Source organism: Carcharhinus amblyrhynchos, chromosome 9 (assembly GCF_965287045.1).
Source record: "Carcharhinus amblyrhynchos chromosome 9, sCarAmb.v2.hapA, whole genome shotgun sequence".
NCBI classification, from domain to species: Eukaryota; Metazoa; Chordata; class Chondrichthyes; order Carcharhiniformes; family Carcharhinidae; genus Carcharhinus; species Carcharhinus amblyrhynchos.
In genome coordinates, this window is record NC_137332.1 from 73455108 (window position 1) to 73472370 (window position 17263).

Below are 17263 nucleotides of genomic sequence, written 5' to 3' on the forward strand. Positions count from 1 at the left end.
TCTGTGTGGAGTTTGCACATTCTCCCTGTGTCTGTATGGGTTTCCTCTTGGTCCACCAGTTTCCTTCCACAGTCCAAATATGTGCTGGTTAGGTTAAGTGGCCATATTAAATTGCTCCTTACAGGGATTAATAGGGTAAACGTGGGTTAAGGGATAGGGGCAGGATGGGATTGTTGTCAGTGCAGGCTCAATGGGGCTCCTTCTGCACTCTGTGGTTCTATTTTTTGATTCTAAGAATAGTGCCAAGCCATTTTTCAGTCATCCAATTAATAAATTCTAATACTGGTAACATTTGAACTTTGATAATTTTAAAAACCCTAATCTAATAATCAGTATCAATTTGTCCATCACTTATCTTTACATTTTATTTGGAATGATTGATTCTAAAACTTGCCTCAATTCAGCCCTTAGCCACAGAAGCTGATTTTAAAATATATAATGTTTGATGAAAAGAAATGTAACTTTTACTCATACTTTGCACTGGAACAATCAAGTGGTCTTCCAATGTGGGAATAATTTGAAAATGATATGTCTTTATGGAGAAAACAAGCTTACATTGAGCAACAACATTGCCTTTGTAGTAATCTGCATGCTCTCACTATAAAGAGAACAAGATTGGGATGGATTGGTTCAAAGCACCTCCTAATGTGAGCATATTTCCTTTCCTTTTCATAACTAGAGATTTTAGCACATCCCCATTAAAATAACAATTCCTCACAGCATGGTTAGATGCAGAGTAGATTTACTTCCACTGTTCTACCAATGTCCAACAGTAGCCCCTTTTTGGGCATATTTCTATTTTCCACATTAATCACAGCATCTACAGCACAGAAGGAAGCCATTTGGCCCCTTGCACATTTGCCACCTTTTGATCACAAGTAAATGCATTTAGTCTATGAAAATGCATCTCACAGAGGGTCACTGCAGCCAGCAGAGGAAACTTTTGCCAACTTTGATACTAAGTGTGCTGTGTGCCGAGCCAATTTTTGTGCACGAGTTTTCATTCGTAAAATCCACAGCTCTGTTAGAGGTAAGAGAATTAAACAGTCACAGATCTTACCATTATCATGAGTAAGGAGTCTCCTTGCTTCCACATCAAACTCCTCTTTGCTTATCTTTTGTTTGAACCAAAGCTTCAAGTTTGCCCAATATCTGAGAAAGCAAAAGGAAACAAAAAGTTTGCTTTTCTCTCAGCTCATGGTTAAGATCCACTTGAAACTGTGGTGAAGGCAGATTCATATTAGTTTCCAAAAGGGAACTCTGTAGACATAAGAACATAAGAACATAAGAAATAGGAGCAGGAGTAGGCCATCTAGCCCTTCGAGCCTGCCCCGCCATTCAATAAGATCATGGCTGATCTGTCGTGGCTCAGTTCCACTTTCCCGCCCTCTCCCCATAACCCTCAATCCCTTCTCTTATCAAAAACCCATCAACCCGCTTCTTAAAAATATTTAGCGAGGCAGCCTCCACCACTTCAACGGGCAGAGAATTCCAGAGATTCACCACCCTTTGAGTGAAGAAGTTCCTCCTCAACTCCGTTCTAAACCGCCTCCCCTTTATCTTGAGGCTGTGCCCCCTAGTCCTACTGTCTTTTTTGAGCGGGAAGAGTCTCTCCACCTCTATCCTATCCATCCCATTCATCATCTTATACGTCTCAATGAGATCTCCCCTCATTCTTCTAAACTCTAACGAGTACAAGCCTAGTTTATTCAGCCTCTCCTCATAGCTCAATCCCCTCAACTCCGGTATCAGCCTAGTAAACCTCCTCTGCACTCCCTCCAGGGCCAAAATATCCTTGCGCAGGTGCGGCGCCCAAAACTGCACACAGTACTCCAGCTGCGGCCTCACCAATGCCCTATACAGCTGCAGCAAGACCTCCCTACTTTTATATTCAATCCCCCTCGCTATGAAGGCCAGCATCCCATTCGCCTTCCTGACCACCTGCTGCACCTGCAAGCTGGGTTTTTGCGACTCATGCACAAGGACCCCGAGGTCCCTCTGCACCGTCGCCTGCTGCAGTTTTTCGCCACGTAAGTAATAGTCCTTCCTACCATTCTTCCTACCAAAGTGGACCACCTCACACTTGCCAACATTAAATTCCATTTGCCATTTCCTGGCCCATTCGCCCAGCCTATCTAGATCCTTCTGCAGACTCTCCACACCCTCCGCACAATTTGCCGTTCCCCCAATCTTGGTGTCATCAGCAAATTTCGACACCCTGCACTCGGTTCCCTCCTCCAGATCATCTATATAAATGGTAAATAGCTGAGGCCCCAGCACTGACCCCTGGGGCACCCCACTAGTCACCATCCGCCAATCCGAATAGCACCCATTGACCCCCACTCTCTGCCTCCTATTTGACACCCAATCCTCTATCCACGCTAACACCCTACCCCCAACTCCATGTCCCCTGACCTTCTGCAATAACCTCTTGTGAGGTACCTTGTCAAACGCCTTCTGAAAATCCAGAAAGACCACATCCACCGGCTCTCCTCTATCCACTGCCCTAGACACATCCTCATAGAACTCCAGTAAATTTGTCAGACACGACTTCCCTTTAATGAAACCGTGTTGCGTCCGCCCTATCAAGCAATTCCCTTCAAGATGCCTCGCAATTTCCTGCTTAATGACAGATTCTAACATTTTACCTACCACAGACGTTAAACTAACCGGCCTATAATTCCCCGCCTTTTGCCTGGCACCCTTCTTAAACAACGGCGTAACATTAGCCGTTTTCCAATCTTCCGGCACTTCCCCAGAATCCAGCGACGTCTGGAAAATAACCACCAAGGCATCCACTATCACCTCCGCCATTTCTTTCAGAACCCTCGGATGCATTCCATCCGGTCCTGGGGACTTGTCCACAATCAGCCCCTCCAGTCTGTCGAGCACCACCTCTCTAGTAACAGTAATGTCATTAAGACCCTCCATTCCTACCACCTTTCCATCGCTAACACCCGGCAAATTATTCACGTCCTCCTCCGTGAAGACAGAAACAAAAAAGTTATTCAAGACCTTCGCCATATCCCCATCCCCTACCACTAGCTCCCCTTTCTCATCCTCTAAAGGACCAACGTTCACCCTAGCCAGCCTCTTCCTTTTTATATATTTATAAAAACTCTTGCTATCCTTTTTTATATTAAGTGCTAGCCCAGCCTCATAGCTTCTCCTACCCTCCTTTATCAACTTCTTTGTCAATCTTTGTTGACATTTAAACCTTAAAGCTGACATTGACCTTAAAGTTGACATTTAAACCTTAACATTAAACCTAAAGACAGGGAAGATACAATGAAAACAAAAACTACATATGGAAGAGAAATGTATTAATTAAGGAGAGAGGATGTTCTGGAAAACATGATCCATTTGTTTAGAGTCAAGAAACAGCAGAATTGCCAGTACATTACTTGGTATTATATGAGCTATTTATTAATGGGAAAAAGTTAATTTGTAGGGTAATTACAGAGATAGACAAGAATTCTGCTCTTGAATTGAATAAATGATCAATAATATGAACAAACTAACGAGGGATGACAGCCCCCTTGAGGGGCATTGTAACAAAAATCAAAACATGAAAGGAAACTTAACTAAAATATCATTCCCAGGTTTATGATGCACTTCGGCCCGTGGCACCCACGAGTGCGGAAGGCCTAAAGAACTACACTCTTAATAAAACAATGATCAATAAACAAAAGTGAAGCGTGACAAGCCCGTGTGGGGCACAGACCTAAAATAGAATGTGAAAAGGAAAACTAACCATATCAAAATGTCATGCCCAGAGGTGATGATGCACCCTACCCTCCGCAGACCCACCAGTTGAAGAACAATACGTGTGGGAGTTCAATTATTCTGCTACAGGTTGGGATAGTAAAGTGTTCAAAAGTTTAAAGTTTATTTGTGTCACAAGTAGGCTTACATTAACACTGCAATGAAGTTACTGTGAAAATCCCCCTAGTTGCCACATTAATGCCTGTACGGGTACACTGAGGGAGAATTTAGCATGGCTAATACACCTAGCCAGCACATCCTTCAGACTGGAAGGAAATCAGAGCACCAGGAGAAAATCCATGCAGACACTGGGAAAACGTGCAAACTTTGCCCAGACAATGACCCAAACCGAGATTCGAACCTAGGTTCCTGGTTCTATAAGACATCATTGTGGTAAACTGTGAAGGGCAATAGGAGTTCTGCAGAATTTTCTTGATCAGTGTGTTTCTGGCTCAATGAGAAATGAATTATTGCTGTTCTGGTAAATAAGATGGGTCACGTGGATCAAGTGTTACTTGGGGAATATTTGTGGAATGATGATAATGGAAATCATTAGTTTTAGGTTAGCTGTTGAAGAGGACAACAAGGAACGTGGAACACAAATACTTAATGGCACGAAGTCCAATTTCAGTGGGAATGAGAACAGATCCATTCCTGGTAAACTGGAATCAAAGTTCGACCAATAAAACTGTAACGGAACAACAGGGCTGCCTTTATAAGAACACAAGAACATAAGAAATAGGAGCAGGAGTAGGCCATCTAGCCCTTCGAGCCTGCCCCACCATTCAATAAGATCATGGCTGATCTGTTGCGGCTCAGTTCCACCTTCCCGCCCTCTCTCCATATCCCTTAACCCCCTCTCTTATCAAAAACCCATCAACCCGCGTCTTAAAAATATTTAGCGAGGCAGCCTCCACCACTTCAACGGGCAGAGAATTCCAGAGATTCACCACCCTTTCAGTGAAGAAGTTCCTCCTCAACTCCGTTCTAAACCGCCCCCCCTTTATCTTGAGGCTATGCCCCCTAGTCCTACTGTCCTTTCCGAGCGGGAAGAGTCTCTCCACCTCTATCCTATCCATCCCATTCATCATCTTATACGTCTCAATGAGATCTCCCCTCATTCTTCTAAACTCTAACGAGTACAAGCCTAGTTTATTCAGCCTCTCCTCACAGCTCAACCCCCTCAACTCCGGTATCAGCCTAGTAAACCTCCTCTGCACTCCCTCCAAGGCCAAAATATCTTTGCGCAGGTGCGGCGCCCAAAACTGCACACAGTACTCCAGCTGCGGCCTCACCAATGCCCTGTACAGCTGCAGCAAGACCTCCCTACTTTTATATTCAATCCCCCTCGCTATGAAGGCCAGCATCCCGTTCGCCTTCCTGACCACCTGCTGCACCTGCAAGCTGGGTTTTTGCGACTCATGCACAAGGACCCCGAGGTCCCTCTGCACCGTCGCCTGCTGCAGTTTTTCGCCCCGTAAGTAATAGTCCTTCCTACCATTATTCCTACCAAAGTGGACCACCTCACACTTGCCAACATTAAATTCCATTTGCCATTTCCTGGCCCATTCGCCCAGCCTATCTAGATCCTTCTGCAGACTCTCCACACCCTCCGCACAATTTGCCGTTCCCCCAGTCTTGGTGTCATCAGCAAATTTCGACACCCTACACTCGGTTCCCTCCTCCAGATCATCTATATAAATGGTAAAAAGCTGAGGCCCCAGCACCGACCCCTGGGGCACTCCACTAGTCACCATCCGCCAATCCGAATAGCACCCGTTGACCCCCACTCTCTGCCTCCTATTTGACAACCAATCCTCTATCCACGCTAACACCCTACCCCCAACTCCATGTCCCTCGACCTTCTGCAATAACCTCTTGTGAGGTACTTTGTCAAACGCCTTCTGAAAATCTAGAAAGACCACATCCACCGGCTCTCCTCTATCCACCGCCCTAGACACATCCTCATAGAACTCCAGTAAATTTGTCAGACACGACTTCCCTTTAATGAAACCATGCTGCATCTGCTCTATCAAGCAATTTCCTCCTTAATGACAGATTCTAACATTTTACCTACCACAGACGTTAAACTAACCAGCCTATAATTCCCCGCCTTTTGCCTGGCACCCTTCTTAAACAACGGCGTAACATTAGCCGTTTTCCAATCATCCGGCACTTCCCCGGAATCCAGCGACATCTGGAAAATAACCACCAAGGCATCCACTATCACCTCCGCCATTTCTTTCAGAACCCTCAGATGCATTCCATCCGGTCCTGGGGACTTGTCCACAATCAGCCCCTCCAGTCTGTCGCAGAGCTACGCGCCCCCCTTTTCCCTCCTGCCTATCCTTCCTAAACACTTGATAACCCTGTACATTCAGCTCCCAGTCCCTGTCACCCTGCAGCCACGTCTCTGTAATGGCCACCAGATCGTATTCATTTGTGTCGATCTGCGCCACCAGCTCATCCACTTTATTCCGAATGCTTCGTGCATTCAGATAAAGCGCTTTCATCCCAGCCTTCACCTGGACCCTATTTGCCGTAATGCCACCAACCATACTCTCACCCCCTACTCCCTCTATTGGGACATCCTCTGCCTCTTCCCTTACCTGTACCCTCTCCTTAACTTTAGACCTCTTAACATCACCTACCCTCGCACCCTCCCCCCCCCAATTAGTTTAAAGCCCTGCCTACAGTCCTCTTTACTCGATTCGCCAGTACTCTGGTCCCAGCACGGTTCAGACCAACCCCTATACAGGAGAAGGTTCAGGTAATAGTCAATGTCTATTCACAGGAGGGGGAAAGATAGGACAACCAAAGTCAGATCTCCCTGGAATAGATAAAGAGACAGATGAAGCAGAAATGAGCACAGGACAAACCTATATCAGTCAGCACCAGCCTGAATACAGAAAGTTCAGAGGGTAAATGAAAACAGCAATTAGACAGGCTAAGAAAGTATGGGAAAAGACAGTGCAGAGGAGGTTTACTAGGCTGATGCCGGAGTTAAGGGGGTTGAGCTATGAGGAGAGGCTGAATAAATTAGGCTTGTACTCGTTAGAGTTTAGAAGAATGAGGGGAGATCTCATTGAGACGTATAAGATGGTGAATGGGATGGATAGGATAGAGGTGGAGAGACTCTTCCCGCTCAGAAAGGATAGTAGGACTAGGGGGCACAGCCTCAAGATAAAGGGGGGGAGGTTTAGAACAGAGTTGAGGAGGAACTTCTTCACTCAAAGGGTGGTGAATCTCTGGAATTCTCTGCCCTTTGAAGTGGTGGAGGCTACCTCGCTAAATATTCTTAAGACGCGGGTTGATGGGTTTTTGATAAGAGAGGGGATTAAGGGTTATGGGGAGAGGGCGGGAATGTGGAACTGAGCCAAGACAGATCAGCCATGATCTTATTGAATGGCGGGGCAGGCTCGAAGGGCTAGTTGGCCTACTCCTGCTCCTATTTCCTATTTCTTATAAACAGTAAAAAGTAAAAGGGGGTGAGGCCGATTAGGAACCGAAAAGACATGGAAGCAGAGGACATGACTGAGATGTTAAATGAGTGCTTACTCATTTAATATCTCAGTCATGTCCTTACCAAGGAAGATTATGATACTAATATCATAGTAAAAAAGGATATGGCTGAGAGACTAGATGGGCTGAAAATCAATAAAGAGGTATTAAAAAGGCTGGCTGTATTTAAATTGAATCATAGAACCCTGCAGTGCAGAAAGAGGCCCTTCAGCCCATCAAGTCTGCACTGAACACAATCCCACCCAGACCCTACCCCCATACCCCCACATATTATACCCATATTGAGAAATCATCAGGACTGGATGCAATGCATCCAAGAATGCTGAGTGAAGCAAGGGGAGAAATCTACTTTTAGGCAGCAGTGGTTACAATCTGCAATCCACAGACTGAAAGGCTGGTAGAGGTGGATTCAATTGTTCAGATCGGAATTTGATAAGCACCTGAAGGAGAAATAAATGACAGGGAGTGGAGCCAATCTTGGATTGGGCCAACATGGACTTGAGGGCTAAATGACCTCAGTTTGTGCTGAAGTCATTCTAGAATTCTAATGCTGAAAAGTGCTGCAAGATGCTTCTCAGAGGTGTAATCAAAAACAATAGATGCCAAACCAAACAAGAATAAACTGGGAAGGATGACTAAATGTTTCATGATATAGATTTTAAGCAGTTTCTTAAACAAAGCAGGGCAAAGGAGTTTAGAGAGAATGTTGCGGCTTGCAGGGCTTAAGCAGCTAAAAAGAACTGTCAACTGTGGGGCAAAATAAAGGGGGTGACGGTACAAAATGTGGCCAGATTCAGAGAAGCATAAATTTGAATGGGACCATGGCCTTGTGAGGGCTAAAGAATGTTACAGTGATAGAAGGCAGTGAGGGCCAAGGGGAGATTCAAATATAACAATTGGAAGTTTAAATTCGACACATCAGACGCAAGTCAGCAAGGAGGAAAGGGACAGAGATGAGAGATACTTTGTGCGAGACAGAAACCGGTCAATGAAATTAGGTTGAGCTGACGTTTATGGAGATTACAGGATGAGACAAGATTGGAACAGTGGAGCATTGAGGTGACAAAAGCATAAATAAGAGTCTCAATGGTGGTCAAGCTCAGGTGGGGAGGAGTACCGGAGAGGATGTCGGAAGCTCAGTTTGGAATCAGATGGAAGGCTGATGCAGGCTGTGCAGTGACTGGAGGCGAAGATGGAGTCATTGACAAGAATACCAAGTTTGTGGCGAGGTTAGCAGATTTCACAAATTTTAGCTGGAGAAAATTGCACTCCATCAAGACTGAATATCAGAAGGGAGCAAGGGAGGTGATGGTGTGCTGGAGCTGGGTATCAAAGGCATACATGTAGAAGGTTGCCTTATGCCTTCAGATGTCATAAAAGAACAGCGCATGGCTAAGAAAGAGTAGGCAGCCAAGGATAAATCCTTGGGGTAATCTGAGGAAATGGGCAGGAAGGGAAGCCAGTGTTGAAGCTACTCAGTTCTGATCAGAAGGATAGGCATTTAACCACGGCTGTCCCAACAGGCAAAGGCATTGGAGGAAGATGGCGTGATCAGACTAGACAACAAAGCAAAGGCACTGGAGGAAGATGGTGTGGTTAGTTATGCCAAAGCTTCAGAGGAATTGAGGAAATCATGGAAGGATAATGCAGCACCATCACAGAGAATGCTGTCTGTGACTTTAGCCAAATCACGACAATCACATTTTGACAAAATCTTATGAGTCAAACAATTTTATTTCTCTCTCTCGCTAAAGATAAGATTATAGCTTTGACTATAGTCAACTTTTCTTAGTTTAATTAATGTATCACAAAATATTCACAGCTTAATTCAAATTACTGGACAACTCATTTGTTAGCACACAAAATCTTCAAAACAATTAGGAATAGACTATTACAACAAAAAAGGCTATTTGGAACTTAAATATATAATGAATGAGAATGGGTACTCATCTTTGGGACCTCAGTCTGAAATCAGCACAAAGATTCACAGATTTGCCTACTGGAAGCTAAATGGATCACCAGTGAAGTGAAATCTATTTTGTTGTACAAGAGCAGAGTATTTTTCCTTAAATTTTTATACATTCGAAATTACGTTCCTGTATATTTTTTACAAAACGTGAAACAGAAATTGTAATGGACACTAAAATAGTAACAAGAAAGAAAGAGAAATGTAATAGAAAACCATCAATTTTGAGTACACAGTCACACAGTGGTGAAATAAAGCTGATGAATTAACCACAAGCAACACGCATCAGGAGTTGAGTTTGGATTCCCTCTGAAAGTGCACTGGTCAACACACCCACATTAAATTCCTGTATAATAGACAAAGTTTTGCTTTATTTACACAGTTTAACAACAGTATTAAACACAAACTTTACTTGTAACATATAACATAACAGAAATAATGGACCCCAAGTATCTCTTAGGAGGGCGGAGTTCGACACTGCGTCAAAATGGGGAGGTGACTTGACAAAGTAATGAATCAGCGATAGGTCAGTGATGTTTGCTGTATGATAGGATATGAGAGAGGAGTCTGAATGAGTTGGTCTTCATATAAGATCGAAGCAGTAGGTCCTCAAGAAGGATATTATGTACATCAGACCAGTGTTTTGAGAGGGTGAAACAGGAGTAGTTATGGGCGACAAAACAATCTGTGGAACAACTTTACGCAAATGTGATGACGTAAAGAAATATCGGAGTTTCCCAATTTCACTGTGGTTTACTGTGAAACAGATGTGCATGCGTGTGACTAATTTAATTAAACCAAAGACAGTTAGACTGTAAAGGTTAAATTATTGGAAAGTGTTAGATATAAAAGTAATGCAGGTGCACATGGTGGAGTACCAGGGAACAACATGAATAGAATTTTGCATTAGGGAATAAGAGGGTAGTTGAAGATTAGTGGTCATACTTCAAAAGGAAAATTTACAACTGGCACAGATCATAAACAAATAAAACAACGTATTAAGCTTATTTTTACTCAAAAGTCATCGTCATAAAGCGACTTTTTTTAATATTCTGGGAATGGTAACTTCCGAAGAATGTTATGAACAATAGGTTTTAAAGATGAAAGAGAAAAGACATACTTAAGGAAGGATTGAAAGCTGGAAGAATAGACAGTGGCCATGCAATATCCTGAAGAATATGCTGTGTTTAGGGATAGCTGTGAAAGAGGCAAAGTGAGCTCTAAACCCTCAAAAATTGTTTGTCTGTTCTTGAACGCAAACTTTTGTTACTTGCCTTGAATTTCCTTTATCAAGAGACAGGGGAGAAGCCTTATGAATACCTCCCCTATAATAACTGTGGATATCTTATGGTAGTATTATTGGATTTTTTTTATAGATTAAGAATCTAAATGGACTGTTGCCTGAAAAGGGATATTTGGCTCTGAAGTGAACTAGACATAAATCTTGTGGGAAATATTTGTGGGACTATTTTTAACTGTGTAATTATAATCACATCTTTAAGTTTTCTTTTTGTTAATAAATGATTTAATGTTTAAAACCTCCAAAAGTGGCACTGGAATATTTTGTTCCTGACTTCAGTATACATATCTTTTCATAATAAAATACAAATTGCAAATTGTTGAGATAGCTAATCCAAGTTCCCCTTTGGGCTTTGTGCAGCTCAGCAATTATTAACAGCAATATCATAAAACTTAAACCTCAGCTGCTGTATCTTACTCCAACCTTAGGATTTGCTTTTTTTTCAGCCGTACATCACTCTGTAAATGTGTGTATAGGTCCTGTTAAAAAAATTGTCCCTTCAAACCCAACTTCTTCTATGTACAATAATTTCAGTGGTGAATCAGCAAATATTAATTTCTTCTCAAATTGGATTTAAAAAGAAAACACTTCCTATTTTCTTATGTTGAAAATCAGGTGTCAAGATGCAAGGAAATTGCATCCAAGATGTTAGTATGCATGCCGTCTATTCTAAATCACGCAAACATCAAAGACAAGACACCCACACACACATCTCAAGCTCATCATTCAGATGCGAAAACAATGATACCCTTCAGGCATCACTGCAAGGATAATGTACATGAAATGTTGGTACATTTTACTTCATTCCTGGTTAGGTGTGGAATAAAGTTGGCAATACAGAATGTACTGCAAGATATATATTTTAACTCAATTCTTCCGGGTAATCAGGGGCAAGATCAAACAGATTTATAAGTAGTCAAAGGCTGACTCCGGTCATACACTAAAGCATTTTGTTATAAGAAATAGGGTTCTTCATAATTTCCAATGGTTCTTATTATCTCACTATCATAGCTGCAGGAGCTCCAATAATAAAACAGTAGGAACAGTAGACCATATGACTTAATGGCCCATCACTTCTGCTCCACCATTCAGAACAATCATGGCTAATTTTCTATTTAGATTCCACATCTCCTCCCCACCCTGCAATCTCCATATCCCTCAGTTTCCTGAGATACCAAAATTTTGGCTATCCTAATCTTAAAACGTATTCATCAACGGAGAATCCACAATCCTCTGGGGTAGAGTTCCAAAGATTTATAATCCTTTAAGTGAAGTAATTTCTCCTCATCTCAGTCCTAAATAATTGGCACCTTATCTTAAGACTGTGCCCCCATATTCTAGACTCCCAGAATAGCAGAAACAATCTCTCAGCATCTACTCCATCAAGCACTTTCAGAATCCAGTATGTTTCAGTGTCCACTTCATCGAGCCTCCGCAGAATTTTGTAGATTTCAATGAGATTGCCTCATTCTTCCAAATTTCAGAGAATACAATCCTTAGCCTCTCATCAAAAGACAACCTTCAGGACCAATTTAGTGAACCTTCACTGTACAACTTCCAATGCAACTATATTCTTCCCTTTATATGGAAGCCAAAACTGCACTTAGAATTCCAGATGTGGTCACACCAAAACTCTATCCAACTGTAGTAGAATTTCTTCATTCCTGTACTCCCAACTGATATAAAGGCCAACATGCCAATTGCCTTTATTATTGCTTACTGTACCTGCATGCTAACTTTCTGCATCTCTTGCATGAGCACACCCAATCTCTTTGGGCATCAATATTTATAAGTTTTACAACTTTTAAAAGATGTACTGCTTCTCTATTCTCATGATCAAAATGAATAACTTCATACTTCCTTACAATATGCTCCATCTGCCATTTTATTGTTCATTCACAACCTGTCTATATTTCTTGCAGGCTGTGTCCTCCACACAGCTTACCTTCGCACATAGCTTTGTCCCATCAGCAAATATAGATACATGCATGAATTAGGCAGAGTAATGTAAGTCACAAATAGCTGGGACTTCGACACCAATTCTTGCCACATTCTACTATTCAGTCTACCACCTTGAAAAAGCCCAGTTTATGGCCACTGTTTCCTATGTGTTAACCAAATGTCTATCCATAATAAATTACCCTCAGCTCCATGAGCCCTTATCTTGCCTATTAATCTTTTGCACGTCAAATGTCATTTGGAAACCCATATATTATATCTACCCTACTAGTTACATCCTTAAAGGGCTTTATATTTTTCTTTCAATTTAAAGTTATTCACAAGACAACATGAGAGTTTGATAGGAAATCCTCAGACAGGTGTCAGAGAACTGTCATTTAGCTTTATTGTAACATTTATTGGAAAAATAAAGATTCTTGTCCATTTTGAGTTTGCAATATTGAAAACAAAGACATTTTTAAATTGGCAGTCACCAAATTCACTCAAGTTTTGTATAATGAGATCTAATGGTTCCTAACTATTTGAGAACTATTTTTAAATAAAAGCTGCCCTTACTGGTGCACATTTGACCCATTCATATCATTCACTGTCTAAACCTCTAGCCCATTTCTGCCAAACATCCAAATCAAAAAATAAATCAGCATAGAAGTAAAATACAAGACAGTAAAGGGTCAAATGTACCTTTTGAACTCCAGACAGAGAAGAGCACTACAGGCAGAGGTATCATAGGAACAGAAGCAGGCCATCAAACCTATTCTGCCATTGAATGGGAACAAGGCTGTGGCCTAATTCCATATACTTGCTTTGGCCCATATCCCTTGATATCTTTGCTTAACAAAAACATATCTATCTCAGATTTAAACTGATTGCAACTGATCTAGCATCAAAAATCATTTGTGGCAGAGAGTTCCAAACTTCTACTACCCCTTGTGTGTAAAAGTGCTTCCTAACATCTCTCCTGAATGGTCCGGCCATAATTTATAAACCACTGGCACTCCTCTAGACTCTCCAGTGGAACTAGTTTTAACTTTATCTATCTTGTCTTTTCCTGTTAACATCCTGAAGACTTCAATCAGATCACCCCTTAAACTTTTAAATTCTAGAGAAAACAGGTTTAATTTGTATAATCTCTCCCCATAATTAAATCCCTGACGTCCAGGCATTATGCTTGTGAATCTGTAGATATAAAGGCCACTATTCCTAGTTTTCTTGGTTATTTTCTGCAGCTGTTTGTGGCATTTTATGGAACCTGGACCCACAAATCTCTTTGGACATCCACTGTATTTAACTTCATACCATCTAGAAAATACTCATCATTTTTCACTCCAAAATTAATAACTTCGCACTTGCTTAGATTTAAATCTATCGCAACTCCAATACCCACAACTAACTTGCAGCCTGGGCTCTCACTGGATTTAAATAACAACTGAGAGGGTCTCTCTCCCATCCCACTGGATATCCGCAGGGCCCGGGCACTCTGACTGAACCCAAGCAGCAGATCCACACAGGGGTTAATGTTAATGGCGGTCTCGGGCCCCGACTCCAGCAGCAACAGCCTCCCTACGGCCACACTCACTGCTTCACATTCTCCCCTAAAGCCTCCGTCAAGGTCTTCTTGGCTGCCTCCAGCTCGCTGACATGAGTCGCCATGTCCGGGAAGAGCTTTCACTGAAACTGAGACGGCTTCTCCTCACCGCTCGAAGGCGTTTATCTCAAACCCATTCGCCCGGAGGACCCACTCCACTCCGCCCCCTGCCGGCCCGGAGGACCCGCTCATTCTGTCACCTGACGGCCCAGAAGTCCTGCTCCACACCGCCCCCTCTCGTCCTGGAGGACCATCTCCACGCCGCCCCCTGCCGGCCCGGAGGACCCGCTCCACCCCGCCTCTGCCGGCCCGGAGGATCAGCTCGGGGTGCCAGGCGCCAGCAGCTGGAGCAGAGTCCCAAATTGTAAACCCTGTCATGAATCTCCCCCAAAGGCAGCCGAGGCTCTGGATGGGATTACTGACCATTCTGAAAGTATCCAGCCAGTATGAAACACTTGGAAAGGTAAACCTGTGCCTTCCATGTCCCCAAAATCCTTCCCAACCAAACCAAGTGCTTTTTGAAGTGACGAGCAATTAAAGTTTATTTATTAGTGTCACAAGTAGGCTTATATTAACGCTGCAATTAAATTACGGTGAAAATTCCCCAGCCGTCACCCTCTGGTGCCTGTTCCGGTACACTGAGGGAGCATTTAGCATGCTCAATACACTTCAGTTAGCACATCTTTTGGACTGAGGGAAGAAACTGGAGCAGCTGGATGAAACCCACACAGACATGGGGAGAATGTGCAAATACGCACACTCAGTGACCCAAACCACGAATCGAACCCAGGTGCCTGATGCTGTGAGAGCAGTACTCGCCAGTAGGTGACCATGTGCCCAATTTTAAACAACTGCAGCAACAATTCATACCAAACTTACTCCTTCAAAGAGCAATAAGATAGACTAGCAGTCATCCCTGTGAGAGGTATTGCTTTCAGGATAAATGTTGGCCAGGACCCAGGGGTCCCACTCCCCCCATTGAATATTCACAAGGGACCATTCACATTCATCCAGAAGATCAAAAGCGACCTTGTTTACTGGCATCTTTGAAAGACATTTAGTTCTTTTCAAGGCTGCTTTGTCATTCCAGAAGATCATATCTGATCTCCCACTGCAGCTCCCCGATCGTGTCTGACCTTTCTCCCAGATTTGTTGTTGGCATGAGTTTTGGAGGACAGAGGCTGAATGGTGAATGATTATAGTATGGAGGCTGCAGAGTTGGGAAGAGTATGGAGTTGGACCTGTGGCTAAGAGTCTGAGAAGGAAGCTGGGGAGGGAAAGAAAAACTCATGTAAATGATCAGCAGTTGGCCTGTGTTTCTTGGAGTAGCGAGAAGATCAGTCTGTGAGGCAACATATAAATCAGCAGCTGACTCCACTCGAGTGACCCAGATGTGTGAAACAAGATATGAATAGATTAAATTTGGTCGGAGCAGGTCTAAGCTCTTTAAAAATCTTTGGAAAGGTGGCATATCATTTTGAATTTGCTCCCAGAGGAGGTCAGGTCCCCCTTTGGATTGTTAAAAGCTGGCATGAATTTGTGTAAAAAATGCATAAATTCATTAACCGTCAATCTCATTGGAAATGTCAAAGTGGACTGTTAAAGGCAACTGTCATGCTGTCAAGGTATTTAAATCTCCTGTGCCCGAAATCTTTGAAAAAGTGCCTCGAGTGTTTAAAAAAATCATTGATTGCTATTTCACTCTGTTGCCATAATCCTCAAGGTTATCATTATTGGGTTAGTTTCCATTATCACAGCGGAGTTCCTTCACTTACGCAATTTGATTGACAGCCCCAAGAGTATTTGAAGTGGAACTTTCAATTCCAGTGCTTTGAAGAGAGAATCAAGCTGACATTTCGAGCCAGAATGGCATTTTGTCTCTACAGATGCTGTCAGACCTGCTGAGATTTTGAAGGCAATCTTTTAACAGTTGTCTAAGAGTTTGGTCAAAAGAGGTGTGATTTAAGGAGCATGTGAAAGGGAGAAAGAGAGTGTCATGAAGACATAGAGAGGAGTAAGGAGAGAATTCCAGAGATTAGAGAACTGAAGATGCAGACTCCATTGGTGGGTGAAGAAAACAAGGCTGTTATTGGAAACATGCAGAATAACTGGAGGGTTGCAGAGCTGGTGGATGGTACAGGGATAAGGAGGGGTGACACCAGGGAGGGATTTAAATGTAAGAAAGATCATTTTTAAATTGAGGCAGATGCATCCTGGGAGTCAATGTGAATGTCAGTGACAAAGGGGTGATGAGATAACAGGATGAGGTGCAGGTTAGAACATGGGTAGCAAGGCTTTGGATGTGTTCAAGGTTATGGACAGTGGGAGATGAGAGGTTACCAGGGGAATGTTGGAATAGTGGAGTCAGCCAGTAACAGAAGTATGGATGAGTGTTTCAGAAATGCTGGGGCTGAGGAAGAGATAGAGATGGATAGCAGAGATAAAAGTCTCTGCGATGGATGGGAATATGAAGTCAAAACATGCCAGTGAGAAGGGAACAGCTCTGAATCCAAATAAAATCCAACAGTTAAAAATCAATTTGCAATGTAGCTTGTACAAGAAGGTAGCCATTTCTGTAACTGCTTGTAAACTACGCAAGAAGAAAATGGTCGTGCAAGGAAAGAGGCAAAAAAAGATCTACACATTGTGGTATTGGGGGTTGAGTTTTCTGAGGTGACAATTTAAGCAATGGGATTTAGTAAAGGATTGTTGGAAAAGCAATGAGGCATCAAAGAAAATAAGAAAATAATAAAAAATAAATTGTCCTTGAGATATAACGTAAAGCATCAAGTCCACATGGATTCAAGAAAGTATAGAATAGAATATCTACAGTACAGAAGGAGGCCATTCAGCCCATTCAGTCAGTACCAGCAACAATCCCACCCAGGCTCTATCTCAGTAGCCTCACATATTTACCCTGTTAGTCCCACTGACACCAAATGGCAATTTAGATTGGCCAATCAACCTAGCCTGCACATCTTTGGACCATGGGAGGAAACCGAATCATCAGGAAAATGTTCCACACAGTCAAGGCCAGAATCGAACCCAGGTCCTTGACACTGTGAGGTAGCAGTGCTAATCTCACTGTGCCACCATGTTGCCCTTAAAAAGTGATAGAAAAAGGTTAGGGTTCGAGCTTTTTATATTTTGTGGGATAAAAAAGCTA

The 17263-nt window shown here is 42.8% G+C and overlaps 1 protein-coding gene across 1 annotated transcript in view; it reads right to left on the reverse strand.

Annotated features, from left to right (window-relative positions):
* LOC145347940 (transcriptional adapter 1-like) overlaps positions 1–14259 on the reverse strand; it is a 55528-nt gene extending 41269 nt beyond the window's left edge. Inside the window, exons 1-2 of the mRNA XM_080195928.1 lie at positions 14089–14259; positions 1061–1152 (exon numbers count right to left, since the gene is read on the reverse strand). Coding sequence (XP_080052054.1) covers positions 1061–1152; positions 14089–14162 — 166 coding nt within the window. The 5' untranslated portion in view covers positions 14163–14259. The remainder of the gene's footprint in view (positions 1–1060; positions 1153–14088) is intronic.
* Between the last annotated feature and the right edge of the window lie 3004 nt (positions 14260–17263).